Below are 14,856 nucleotides of genomic sequence, written 5' to 3'. Positions count from 1 at the left end.
CTGGCGTATTCTGCGACCAGTTATGTTCCGAATATGCTCCGTGAGATTGAGATCTGACTCCTGACGGGGCAAGGTAGAGATGCTACCACATCGTGACGTTACGAAGTCACCAACGGACCGTGAACGATATGGCCTAGCATTGTCGTCCATGAAGACCCACTGTGTTCAGAGGATTGTCATCGAAATGTGGTACAACAACCCTGTCTAGAATGTTGTACTGTGATGTACTGTTGTCCATTTGGATTTTGTCTGATCGTCACAAGGTCGAGTTTACAGTCATGTGAGAAACAGTCAATACCATCAATGAACCCCCACCAAAATGTACACCCTCTACGATGGTCGGTTGTGGGTATTCTGTGTTTCTGCAAACATGAGCTCGGCCATCAGTCATGAACAAAAGAAATCGACTTTCGTCCGAACAGTATGCCGTTCCCCATGACGTCAAATACCAGTATCGTTGAGCTTGCTCTGGGGAGATCAAAGTACCTCTGACATCCATCTACCTCTTATAGATCGTCTGGCTAGATACCGATTTTAAGCTGTGTCGGCCCGTTCTGTTGGAAAACGACAATGTGGAGAAGCCACTCTGTTTTGACACACCACTTGACATGAACGGATGAAGTCTTGTGATTCTGAGACGGGTCTTCGTCCTCCATAGTAGTTGCTACTCGTGGTCGACCTTAACTCTGACGGTCCATAACGTCATTAGTTTGCTCATGTTTACTGGCCAATCGGCTGATAGTCGATGTTTGAGAATGGCAATGGCCCTCAATAGCATGCCAGCATCACACATGTTCACAAACTGACCTTTCTTAGCAGTTGCAGTTGGGGATTCTCCATATTTGCTTATCAACAAAGAAAGCAATGGATTTTCCATGTTATTCTGCTGTAGGAATAGTTTACTGAAACTTGATATAAATCAATGTACAATCGAGCACCGTTGTGTCTAACTCTGATAACTCGATATCTCGGCTGTCTGGATAAAACATCTCGGTCCCGGCAAAATCCTTCATAATTTATCATTATTCAAGCTCTTTTAACTCGATACGGTTGTCTCGATATTTCGGATATCTCGATATAATTTCATGGTCCAAACAAGCAAATGACCCATTTAACTCGATATTTGCAAAGACATTCGATATTCACCTACCTTCCATGGGAAAGTACCCCTTTGAACTGAGATTGTTTCCATACGTTTACACACGGTGCGGCAGGAATCAAAGGGATGCTGTAGTTTAAACTAATCAGGGCTAACTGAGTTAGGTGTCACTTGTTTGTTATGAAATTAATTAATTAAGAAGGAAATAATTAGGAAGTACTCACTGTTACGACTAAACACGACTGATAACCGATTACAGTTTCGAATCAAAACATACTGAGAAGCGTTTTGTTTTCTTTCATAGTGATATGTGACGATATGCCCTGGTCAGATGTCTCGAAGTCCGGATAACTCGATATTTTTTCGTGGTCCCATGAACATCGAGACAACGGTGCTCGACTGTATGTTGAGACCGAAGGATATAAATAATCATACAAGCAAACCTTGTTATGATATGAATATAAATGGACATACTGGGTTTACAAATAATAGGAGTTGTAATACCAGTCCATTTTCCAAGTGTATTATATCATTATGTGTACATCAAGACCCGAATGTTACAGTTAAGTAGTTCATCCCGTTCAGGTATTTCCTGGCTGTTTTGAAGCAAAAGCTAATGGATGTGTACCAAACTCATCTACAACTCTACGTGCGCAGAAGCCATGGTTTGATATCAATTGTAGACAAGCTAGGAAAGCGATGGAAAAGGCAAATATATATTTCCGCCAACTTAAGTAAAGAAAAATATTGCATATCAAAGTTCTTCGTTCATTTAAACAATGCAAGCGACAAACCGAATGATATGGCGATACCAAACAAATAATTATATAAGAAATAGTCAATGTTTAGTCAAATTACTTATCTGTTCAAAATTTGACTATGGCTCCTTCGTATGAGGTAGAATCTGCAAGCTTTAAATTGCTGTCCACCATAAAGATCAAAGAAGATCTGTCCGCACTTTCCGAACTTCTCTTGACATTCTTGACGTAAGGAAATTGTCACCAGTAACTAATGTGATGCCTATCTATAGTCCAGTTATATAATGTATTGTTTTGAATAGTAATATATTGACGCTTGTATTTTTATTTATATATTTGTATAAATTTTATAATATAATCAGTGACAACCCTAACCAGGGTGGGAAATGTCAGGAAAATTAACTAATCATTGATGATTTCTTTTCTTTGGTGATTACGTTGATAGTAAGTCACATCGGCAGTATGTCTGCCCTAACTTAACTAAAACTAGTTATGCATTAATCATAATTTTCAAACTATAAAGCTTGTTCACAAAAGAAGAAAACAATAACTAGCAAATACTGAACTAGTATGAAAGAATTCATATATGACTACTTTAGAACAATATTTTTATATAATTGGGCTATAGATCACCAAAGGTTGGTCACCATATTAGAGACGTTTTGTGTTTTTGCTACCTGCATGGACACTAGCTGGATTACATCATCAAACAACACGGATGCATAAAACGTGTACATCGTCTAACATAACACTGTTTGAAGGTTATACTGACTGACTGACTGAGTTTGGTTTTACGCCGCTTTTAGCAGTATTCCAGCAATATCACGGCGGGGGACACCAGAAATGGGCTTCACTCGTTGTACCCATGTGGGGAAGGTTATACTGAGGTTGTGCAAGTTTTAACTATTGTCAAACAGTTGTTTCCACATACTAGGTCTAAAAAGAAAGAACATTGTACTTCTGCAGACACCAAAGGCTTGAGCTATTGAAATATGTTACCAACATGGATCTGAATATGAAGCAGATTCGATTCTTATCTCGACTGATTAACTGATCAATTATATACACAAAGAACTTAATTAAGTACCCCCTGTATTTTTGCAACGATAGGTTTTCAACACGTACATAAAACTTAGTCAAAGATGTCCTTCGTCGTTTGTACTATGAGCCATATGGCCATCAAAAAGCAGGCAGTAGACTGCTTGTCTGTAAGAAACAGACGTGAGTTCTCATCTGCAGTAATTCAGAACGACAAGAATGATGCAGTCATTTGTTTGCACAAATAACTGTAACATCTCTTGGGTTAAAATAGTATCAATGTGCATACTTTCTAATCTTGCCATACAGATTCAACCAGTATTAACCATACCAAGCCAGAGAGGCAATGATGCAATAGTTACTACGACGGAGGATCACTACTTGCAAAATATATTCCACTGGTCTTAGATTATGTTACTAACAAAAGAACTCCTTTGGTGATTGTTCAGGGCAACTTAACTGGTGTGGTACAGGGATCAGATTCTTCGACCTGTGGCAATTCCTTTTCTGCAACGTCATGGCCCTGGGTTAACATTCCAACAGGACAATGCCCGCCCTCATACGGCAAGGGTTGCTATGGATTTCTTGCAACACCACAACGTTGACTTACTGCCTTGGCCTGCAAATTCACCGGATCTCTCCCCGATAGAGCATGTTTGGGACGCCGTCTTCCTCATCCGACAGATAACGTCCTTGACCTTGCAACCGAACTTGAGAGAATCTGGCGTGACATCCCACAAGCCTTCCTTGCACGTTTGATAGGCTCTATGCGTCGTCGATGCACTGCTGTTCTCAATGCCGATGGTGGACATACCCGTTATTAAGCTTGTGACATGGTCGTTTGACCCCTGTCCCCCTTGTGGACTCGTGACGTCATTGTGATTGACTTTTCAATTGAAATTCTCCCGACTTGTTATGGTCTCATGATCCTTCCATTGAAGTTTATATGTACCTTTGACATTGTTATCGTACTTATCAACTAGGATAATATTTTGACAATGCACAGTTTCTTTATGTGGCTAGTATATATCATGTTTGCTTTATGGATAGATCAGTTTTAGCCATGGCGAGCAAGGAGGAGAGTGATGCAGGTGTTCCCATGACAGAGGTGCATTGTCAATGAGGAGACAGAAGTGAGCCCACACCACAGAGAGAATCATGGAGCAGACATCTGGACTACATGCTGACAGTTGTTAGCTACTGTGTTGCATTAGGCAACATACTGAGATTTCCCTATATCTGCAACAGAAACGGTGGAGGTAGGAATATTATATGTATATATCGGATCTTAACAGTATTGTATTGATGGCTATTTCTTATGATTTCTGGTACGCCTGGTACGACGCTTCTCATGATATCTTGATCCATACAAGGGTAAATACAGATTAATCTTTCACACAACAATGTTAAACAGTGTATGAAATAAGGCCCGTCCGACCGCCCGAGGCGGTCTAACTTTACACCTAACCAGCCGGATGGTCTGGTAAAAACTTTAGATGTTCCATACTTGTGAGTAAATTCACCACATTTGGTCTGGTTCAATCCATGTTGGGCCTGATGTCTGGCTGGACTTTTGGCTATTTCATACTCTGTTATATCATTCATACACGAGTGTAATAAAGAGGAAAAGAAACAGTTTCATCAACACTTTATCTACATTGCTGACAATCATTCAGGAATATATATAATAATTTGAAGCTTACGTCATTACATAAAAATGGGACTACACTTTTCTCCAGGAGCTTTCCTCATCCCCTTCATCTTGCTCCTTTTGATCACTGGCTTCCCATCATTCTTCTTGGAGTCGATGATCTCTGAGTTCTCTTGAAAGGGCGCAAAGCATGTTTGGAGCTTTTGTCCTTTGCTTAAAGGTCAGTGTCTCATCATATGTTCATTGTCTATTTAAGATCAGTATCTGAGCGAAGAGGTGATGGTTCAAACGTTACTGATTCTTTGTCTTATGTCACCAATTTTTAGAGACATTAATACATGCTCTTTGAATGGTACTAAATGACAAGAAACGGCTCTGTCTGAACACAAGTTTCTATTGGAACTAATTTACAGAAAATATAAAGATGATGCTATTTAAATGAGTTGTTCCAGGCTAGATGATCAGTAGCAAAATATTCTGGTCGTACGACGTGACCAAGTGACACTAGGTGGTCCAACTGGGTGACTGATCGAACATTTTTTTCTCTATTTAGGGGTTTGTGTTGGTTCTCATAAACTGTTTGTATATGCCCTACTACACCCTCTTCCTGGCCTGGTCCATCTACTACATGGTGAAGTCCTGCTCCAGCGTCCTGCCCTGGACAACTTGTGGCAACAGCTGGAACACCGACCTGTGTATTGACGACATGAATACAACCAGTAACGGGACAAATATGGCAGGGAACACATCAGAACCTATCACCATAACCGAGCGTAGGGAAAATGGAACTTCTGCTCGCACGCCTGCTGAGGAATTTTTTCGGTGAGATATACATGATATTTTCCTTAAAAGCAAACGTTTCGTACACATTCTTCAAGATATATATACCTTTCAAAAAAGTTGGGGGACTTCATTTTTAATTTACGATTGCCACTATTGGGAGATATCTGAGTCAATATATGTTGATATGATAATAATGAATGTTTTGAGAGTGCATCACCACTTGCACTTCCTTAAGCTTATGGCCATAGTTGTTTGTACAGTCATCGGTCTTGAAAGAAGATTAGTGTATGATGTGAAATTTGCACGTGTACGAGTTTCATTTTCAAGCAAAAAATTCCCAGCTAGAACCAAACACTAACTACTTGTCCAAATTAATGGTCTTCAGCGATTTATCGACCTTATTGACAACTGTCAATATCATGAATGACACCCCATGCACGTGTATGGGGGCTATATATACATCACTGACATGCTCACGTTTAAACGGAAGACATATTAGGTCCCTTGAAGACCATATAAATGAAAAGATACAGTCACAAACGTCAAAGTCAGAAAACAAATGGCCTAGATTAGCCGCTTTGAAGATTCAATTGGGTGATTAGGCTTGAGAAAATTAGCAGCTCTCGCAAGTAGTTACATGGTACTTGTTTAAGTCAATTTACCAAAATACTATATTATATTACATTGTCAGATTTTGACAATTGGCAAAGTATGACACGGAGATGCAAAGTCTGAATTTGAGAAAGATATTATGAATTGAATGTCTTCATTGAGATAAGAAAATATCGAGACGGTGGGTTATTTTCTCATTGAGCAGTGAACACATGGTACGTGCTTCGATACCTTCTCCTGCAACGGTATAACTCAGGACAGTGTCACAGTAAGCTGCCTTAGTATACACGCGTAGAACAAACCGACGGTTATGAACTGGTGTTGTCTTGCTCTTGTATCTTCTAGAAATAAAGACAATGGTATAACTAGTTGTATCTGTATAAGTTGTAATTTTGGAGCGATTGAAGATGAATACCATGTTTATATGCAATGTACAACATATAATGAAATTCGGCTGAATGCCATGCCTCAATGTGAACAAAGCATTATAAATGTATTGCACTCGAAAGATTCTAATGTCATGAAATAAGTTGCTTTGTTTTTGAAACATCTGATTAAACATTATACATGAAATTATCACGATAAACATAGTTTATCTTACAATTGTATTATGACCGTTAGGCCCACATTACTGAATAAATATGTCTGTCAGTCCGTCTCTATATGTTTTTTTTTATATTGTTCTCTGTTTGTTTTTGTTCTTTGCTCATTTTTGGGGTTCCATTTTCTTGTTTGTTTGGTTTTTATTTTTGGTTTTTGGTTTTTGGGGGTTTTGGGGTTTGTTTGTTTGTTGTTGTTTTTTTTTGGGGGGGGGTCCTGCCCAATTGCTGTATTTTTTGTTAGTCGAAATGCCAATATTGCACTTGGTTACAACCAACTAGAATTGATGGTCCCAAGGTTTACTGTGTACATATAATAAGCTTCCTTTGGTGAGTCATTGTGATTCCCGGGTCAATGTCAAGCTCGTCACAAGCTTTTTTTCTTTTCTTCCCATGCTGATATTGCTATGAATCTCATTTATCTCAGCGGTATTTAAAATCTTTTTTTTTTCAAAGGCAAGAATCTGACTGACAAATTATTTAAATCAGGATGACATGTAAATGATTTTTGCTCAGGGCATATATAACAAACTTGCCATTATACTAATATTTGTTTTTTTAGATATTTCAGATACATACTTGTTCAAAGTTGAACATGGTTGGCCAGAAATCTTATGGGGCAAATTCGCTGTTGCAACCAAACGGCGCATCAGAATCCATAGTACCACATGCATAGCCTCGGCCCCGTGCACGGCTTTTTGTCAAACTAACTTAGCCAATATCTGACTTTCAGGTACAATGTGCTGAATGTCTCAACTGGATTGGAGGACGTGGGAGCTGTACAGTGGCACATAGTTGGATGTCTGTGTGCATCCTATGTAATAATCTTTCTATGTTTAATTCGTGGAATCAAGTCTTCTGGTAAGGTAATTCTAATGTAAAAAGTCTCCTGAAGTTTGACATGACACAAATCTGTTCGCTATGCACCATGAGTTGTACATGAACAAGTACCACCCCTTTCTCTATTCACTATTGCTATTCAGACATCTCAGCAAACCCAAGTCTGACACCTTCTGGATGGTGACACGAATGTTCAGTTTGAAAAAATATGTCAAGGTGATTCTTGAGTATTTGCTCTGGTATTTGTTGTAGCTGAAAAAGAGTATTTATTTGCATATTCAATAAAACAAATCCCATTCGTGATTCTTAAAAACTATTTAGAAATATACATTTAGAAATATAGGGTGAACAGCAGTTAATAATTACGTTAGAATATGTGGTTAACAACTATTTTTCCTTCTTTTAGTTGTATCAAAGAGGTTTATTTCTTTAAAATAAATAAAAGCAAAAACAGTATATACGGTGATGGTAAGTACCATTAGAATGAACCAGGAATAGAATTATTGTTCTTGTTTAGAGTAGTTCTGACGTTCATGTGCCAACATGAAATCCTCCCGGAAGAGGTACGAGTTACTGTTCGGCATGTGCCGGAATAACACGAGTCGGATACAATACTTTCATGTCTCCGTATCAGTTATATGTACGATTTTCAGTGGGCTGAAACAAATGAACATACACTTTCATTTTGTAATTTTGACTTACGTGACGATTTTTTAAAGTATGGATCCAACCAAAAAATGCCACAGCCATAGTAACAAGACGTCCTTTATAATATCTAAGGACTAAAATATTATATTGTTTTCCTGATAACAGGCTGTGTATGTGACCGCACTCCTGCCGTACGCCCTCCTCCTCTCCATCTTCATCACAGTAATGCAAGAGCCAGGTGCTCTAGATGGCCTGTACCACTACGTCATCCCTGACTTTAACAAACTACTTGACGTCCAGGTGTGCCAGCGGTTGTGTAGCAAGCACATCTACTATCAACTACTGGATCACAGTGGTTCATAAAGAAGTGTTCAGATGTAACGGAACTGTATACCATAGATTTTGGTCCCATAATGTCCCGACACATTAAATTACAATAAATAATAATCATACAGTGAAGATGTTATGTACGTGGTCATACATTCTAGGTCTTTTTTGGTGAATGCTTACCCGTGACTCTGAGAAAAACACAATGACGATTAATTACTATAGAAGATAATTTCATTAACAACCTCCACATGACCATCACCATGTATCCACATTCAAATTCTAGGTGATATCTGTTTGGATATGTCAAGAGACAATGAACGTGGTTTTTAATAGCTGTGCAATACACTTAAACATATATATTGTCACGACACTGGACACTACTGGAACGTCATCGTCGGCAAATAGTTACTGTAATGTGGTGATAACGTTCAAAACCGAGTTAAATAGTTTCGAAACCAATTGTACACTACGGACCCGAATACAGTAATCTGATTCTGATACATCCTTAAAACGCATCATTTTAGATTCGTATCCAGGCATATTTTACTTACACTCGTGATCACAGTGGCGCAGTAACGCATAACACAACGATCATTGGGGACGTCATCCGTCCTTCATTGTTAACTCTAAAATGACCCTCTATAATCTAGTTTTTGCCATATCAGTATGCCATGATAAATAGCTGTATAATTCATATATTCAGGTGTGGCTGGAAGCATGTTTGCAAGTGTTCTATTCACTGGGTGTTGGTTGTGGGATGATTGGCACTGCTGCCAGCTACAACAACTTCCATGAACCATGTCTCAGGTGAGTAATCAAAGAAATCCGTGCAACTATATAAGTAGCTCCAAATAATCTCGTGATGGTAATAGTATGACTTAATTGCATTTGATTATTCTTTCTCGAAAATATTACTAATTTTTCTCCAAACACATTTGTCAGCCGAAGAATGGAATCCTGCTTCAGAATTTCTTTTGACCAAAATCAAATTTGATCATGATTGTGATTTAAACTTAAAGACTTCTGGTTACTTGTTCGAAATCCTATTGTACTCAGCATGGATTTACAAAACTTCTAAAACAACTGCTAGAAGCATTAGAAATTCGTTTTTTGGGGTCATACTCTGTTTAATGTAAAAACCAAAGAAGTGATAATTAGTGATCGGAAGATATAATGTCAAATTACATTTCCTGGAGATATACTGATAAGTAGAACTTCAAATTTTGAAAATGTGTATGATTGTATTCACAGAGATTGCCTCATATTGACAGTAGTCTCGGAAGGAACCAGTATCTTCTCTGGCCTCGTGACAGTTGCTACCCTCGGATTTATGGCACAGAAAGTGGATGTTTCCATCGAAACTGTTGTGTCAAATGGTAGGTAACTGGAGACCAGCATCAGTTTTGTTTTTTTTAATGAATATTTCTTCTGGTTTTGAATACCCAAATGCTACAAATGTTTGTCATTTAGACAATTTCACGTTATATTATATATGCCTTTGGATATCACTTTCCATTGAAGGTCCAGGTTTGGGATTTGTAACCTATCCAGCAGCTCTGGCCAAACTTCCACTTCCTCAGCTGTGGTCATTCCTGTTCTTTCTGATGTTGTTGATGGTTGGACTGGACACACAGGTACTGCGAAGTCAATATTATCTGGTACATTCTTAACGCAATATTCACCTATGCTTTGACAGTCGTGCACGGTCCATTAAACCAGAATCGGAAATCATGATACGTTACACACCTGCAAAGTTTGACAACTTCAGTTTTGCAGGTGTAGGTTGTCAGTTGAAAATATACCATCTCCCTATGGAAAAAAATCAAAGAAACATACGCAAAGAAATTCACAATGTGTTCAAGCCTCAATATTCAATAGTAGATTAGATTAGTTGGACGCTTTGAACATTACGTCAGCAACATCACATCAAGTCATTTTGATTTGAGACGAGTTATGGAAAGCAAAATGACCGAAACCCGATATTGAAGTCCGAGTAAAGGACCTGGTTGATCTGGTATGGTGGATTAAATATGGATTTGGATGACAATAAGATTCCCTTTGTTGCAATCGACCAAACATGTCCAAAAGAACATTTTTCACCGGAGAACAGCAACACTCCAAACACGCACTGAACTGTATGAGGCAAGGGTTTTGTTTGTGTCTTCTTGACACCACAACATCGTCTGTAGCAACCTCGAGGGTTATGCTGTGGTCCTAAACAGACATGGGGACACGTCTGGTTCATCGACGAGTCTAGATTTTGACTGAGTCACGGAGAACTGGATGCAAGAAGTAGACGGGATTGGTGGTGGACCTATGCTGCTATGGGATGCCAGCCCTCACAATGATAAAACCAACATGATCCATTGTCAATGCTGCATCGATCACATCCAGCAACATAACGTCACCCCTGTCATGACCAACGCCAACGATGTATTCCAGTACTAAGACAGGCCTCACAAGTGTAACGGCTGCATAGAAACACAACTGTCCTCCATCGGCCTTTAAGATTGCAAGACACCCAAAAGCACATTTGTTGGACGAGTTGGATAGATGATTATGACGGAGACAACTGAATGTCCTGCAGATGGTGTTAGCATTGCAAGCCTAGTGGACAATTGTCCGAGCTCGTAATTCAATCTTTGACGGACAGAAGGTGCCAGGCAGTTCTCAGTGTTCGGGACATACACGTCATTGATTGCAGGTGACACTGATCTTGTACCTTTAACCTTCCACAGGACCGCTGTTCACAATTCGGATCTTGTCCCTGAATCTTATTTTCAATGTAACCAGATTATGGCTCTGTTTCTTGTGCATTTCTCTCGTAATCAGCATGCTAAATATGTTCTTTTTCCAGTTCCTGGGAATTGAAGTCGTGATTACTGCTCTTATTGATCAGTATCCACGTCAGTTAGGGAAGAGGAGGATGGTGGTTACAGGAGGATACTGTCTGATGGTGTTTCTTCTGGGAATCATATTCTGCACACAGGTGACTTGTACAGATCATAGTCTTAGAATGGCATAGATCGTGTCATAGTACACTTTTGTGGTTAAAGAATGTGATGAGATTTACTGACACAATCAGAATAAGCAGAGCAAAATTTGCAATTTAGTGATATTGTTTCAAACCAGTAAGTACGGATCGTATTCTCTGAAGTTTTCTGATATTCAGGATGACCTGTACAGATCCTTGTCTAAGTAAGGTACAGATCATGAATGTCATAGTACAAACAAAATCTATTTTGTGATATTGTCCCAATCCTTCTCATTCTCAAAACAGTAAGTCATTATCGTATTCTAAAGAGTCTGATGGAACCTCTATGTAGCTCTGTAGAACCAGGATGATGTTTACTAGTTCTGTTATGAATAACAATACCAAAGAACACAGAGGAGAACGTATGTGTCCTAAAGTAGAAGAAATGTTTGGATAAAGCATTCCCTTGCAAAGTCAGTTTGGAGAAAATCGTGAGTTTGTGTTATGAGGGTTCGGGATGGAAGCCTGTACCAAAAGTGTATATTTGTGGAAGTGAAACATCAAATTGTAGTACAATAACATTAGTGCAAGCAGTAGTGACAGTAGTAATAGCAACAGTGGTAGTATTTAATACCACGTATTCCTTCAAGCTAGAATACCCGTGAAGGTCCGGGTTAGAATATTGATCTTCATTAACCCATGCTTGTCGAAAGAGGCGACTAACGGGATCGGGTGGTCAGGCTCGCTGACTTGGTTGACCATGTCATCGGTTCCCAATTGCGCAGATCGATGCCCATGCTGTTGATCACTGGATTGCATGGTCCAGATTCGATTATTTACAGATAGCTGCCATATAGCTGGAATGTTGCTGAGTGCGACGTAAAACTAAACTCACTCAGGCTAGAAATAGGCTTACCTTGAATTGCAAAAGACAGAAACAGTTATACATCGGCAATGTTCTTCTACAATAGATAACACTTCCTCACAACTCCATGGATCTGTCGTGTATTGCAGGGAGGGCCGTACATGTTTCAGCTGGTAGACTGGTATGTATTATCCCTTCGACCAATGGTGATATGTACACTTGAGAGTATCGCCGTGTCATGGATCTATGGTGTGTATGACAATAACAAATCTATATGTAAAAGTTCTGTTGCAAATGTAAATAATCGGCTTCTTGTCCTTATTCGCGATTATTCATGAGTTGTTTCCATCCATTATTTATTTCAGACAGTGTATGTAGGTTATGTACATTGGCATGGAATCTGTGCTATAATTGGTGTCTAGTAACCGATACTTGCCTCTTCGTTTGGATCCCTGGTTCGAATATGTCTCACAGCAAACCTCCCCGTGGGATTCATGTCCCAATGGGTCACTAGCAACCAATTCCTGCCTCCTCCTGGGAATTGCAGGTTGGAATAGGTCATGTCACGTTTCGATACAGGTTATTGTATCGTTGTCAAGCATCTGTATCGAAACGTCGCATCACCTGAATATTGAAGTTGGTCATCAACAAAGGTTCTTCTGATCTGATTCACCAACTTCTAAATATGCCACTCAAAGAAGGTGTCTGGTCCTAATTGTGTATTATGTACACGCTGTTGTCATGTAGCTAGACAACAGCCAATTTTGAAAACCGTAGGAGTGGTCATAGAGCCCAGGATAACTTGTGAACACGCAATGTATTTCTGTCAGGAATGAGACGGATCAGTCGAGACGTTGAGATGATGATTGGCAAGCCACTACCGATGCCTGTAAAAATCCTATGGGCTCTGGTTACACTGGCAATCTTACTCGTGAGTACAATAATTTAATGACGGCATATAATTTCTCTGGTACACGATTCTGCACATGATATTACCTTCCCACCGTCGTATAGTTTGATGTCTTCAGTGCGATGTTCCAAAGACAAATCTACACATCGGTCTCCAAACTGAAGACATGACATACATGTAGACAACGTTTGTGCCAAAGAACATGGTGTCTTGGCTATCCTCAGAAACTGATTCAAATGGGAGTAAAGACGAAAATATCTATGACAATCACCACACATTTGGATGGATCAGTGAAATCACCAGACGTTCACCAAAACCAAAGTGTATACAGTAGCATGACCGAACATCACAACTTTCCGATGTGGTTAAGCTCTTCTCGTTTCATCAAAAACATAACAGAGATGTTCTGAAATATGTGTGCGCCATGAATATTTTCAGCAGTGACGTGTGAAATCAATGTAACCGCATAAATCAAGGAACGACACAAATTCTTTCACATTTGCCATAGTTTTAATCTTGGTTATCGCTTATAGTTTAATTCCATCCAACTGGGTCAGTTGTTAATAATAATTGTAGAACTCAAGAAGTTTAAAATATGGTTGAAATATGAATTTAAACGTCGATGTAACATTTACTTTAAGAATCACGCATTGAACACTTATCCTGAAATATAACAGCACCATGAACACTATATGTATATATGTTACCCTTATCATATCTTGTTTCATATCCAGATCACTTTCATCCTGACACTTCTCCGCTACCAGCCACCAACATACGGCACGTACGTGTTTCCTAGCTACGCCTCTACAATCGGTTGGTTCATTGCAGTGCTGCCCATTCTACCGATACCCGTCTATATGGTCATGACTGTCAGGAAACACATGGCGACCAATTCCCTGAAGGAGGTAATTGAGCTTCTTCCATCTTAAGAATTGTGCGACATTGAATTTGGTGACATTTCAGATGATGTTATTCATTACGATTCATTAGCAAATGGAATCTAGACAGGATTATTGTAGACTGTACTGTTCGGAACTGATCTTGAAGTGGGTGCTGATGAAATCTTTGTAAAAGTTAAATTGCTTTCATTGACAGAGTGTACGTCTTGCCTTGCGGCCTGATGATGAATGGCGTCCTGCAAATTCCAGAAGCCAGCAAGATTACAGGATGAATCGACAAGATAACAACCAACTAACAAGACTATCCTCGTTTTGCTGTTCAAACAATAAGGCCTAACATTGGTGTTTCAATCTGGCCTTTATTGTACTCAAACGCAGTATTCCATTAATACACACTGTAATACAAACTATCACAAATAACCCTTTCACAGTTATCAGAAATACATCAAATATATGAAAATACATTGATATGAAATCACTATTTTGTCCGAGTGTCTTTGTTATGCTATTATGTGATTTAGTCGTCGATTTCACGTTGAACACTAAGGGAACCAAGAATTCAGGAGGCCCACAAGATTGAAACCAACACAGAATATAGAACTATCTGTATCATACAAATAACAACTGAATCATAAAAACAACTAGATTTTCAGTTTAATGCAAATTAGAGCAGGATATTCACAATGGCAGAACGGGCGTATAAAATATAATAGCAGTGGTAAAAGCAGTGAAGTCGGCGAAATGATATTAACCAATCAGCAACAGTGGCCCAGCTTCCACAGTAAGCCAAGGTTAGAAACACAAAGTGAAAACCATTGATCTTGACCGATAGATTTGCAAAAATTTG

General features: G+C 39.1%; 1 protein-coding gene across 1 annotated transcript in view; it reads left to right on the top strand.

Moving 5' to 3' along the window:
• Positions 1-5,128: 5,128 nt before the first annotated feature.
• Positions 5,129-14,856, top strand: part of LOC124257022 (sodium-dependent proline transporter-like) — a 49,760-nt gene continuing 40,032 nt past the window's right edge. Inside the window, exons 1-4 of the mRNA XM_046690991.1 lie at positions 5,129-5,368; positions 7,274-7,406; positions 8,194-8,328; positions 9,062-9,165. Of these exons, the coding sequence (XP_046546947.1) occupies positions 5,133-5,368; positions 7,274-7,406; positions 8,194-8,328; positions 9,062-9,165 (608 nt within the window). The 5' untranslated portion in view covers positions 5,129-5,132. The remainder of the gene's footprint in view (positions 5,369-7,273; positions 7,407-8,193; positions 8,329-9,061; positions 9,166-14,856) is intronic.

This window comes from Haliotis rubra, unplaced genomic scaffold (genome assembly GCF_003918875.1).
Source record: "Haliotis rubra isolate DU_JTF1 unplaced genomic scaffold, ASM391887v1 Scf1168, whole genome shotgun sequence".
Taxonomy (NCBI): domain Eukaryota; kingdom Metazoa; phylum Mollusca; class Gastropoda; order Lepetellida; family Haliotidae; genus Haliotis; species Haliotis rubra.
Note: the sequence above shows the minus strand (reverse complement) of the source record. Positions and strands in the feature narration are given on the sequence as shown.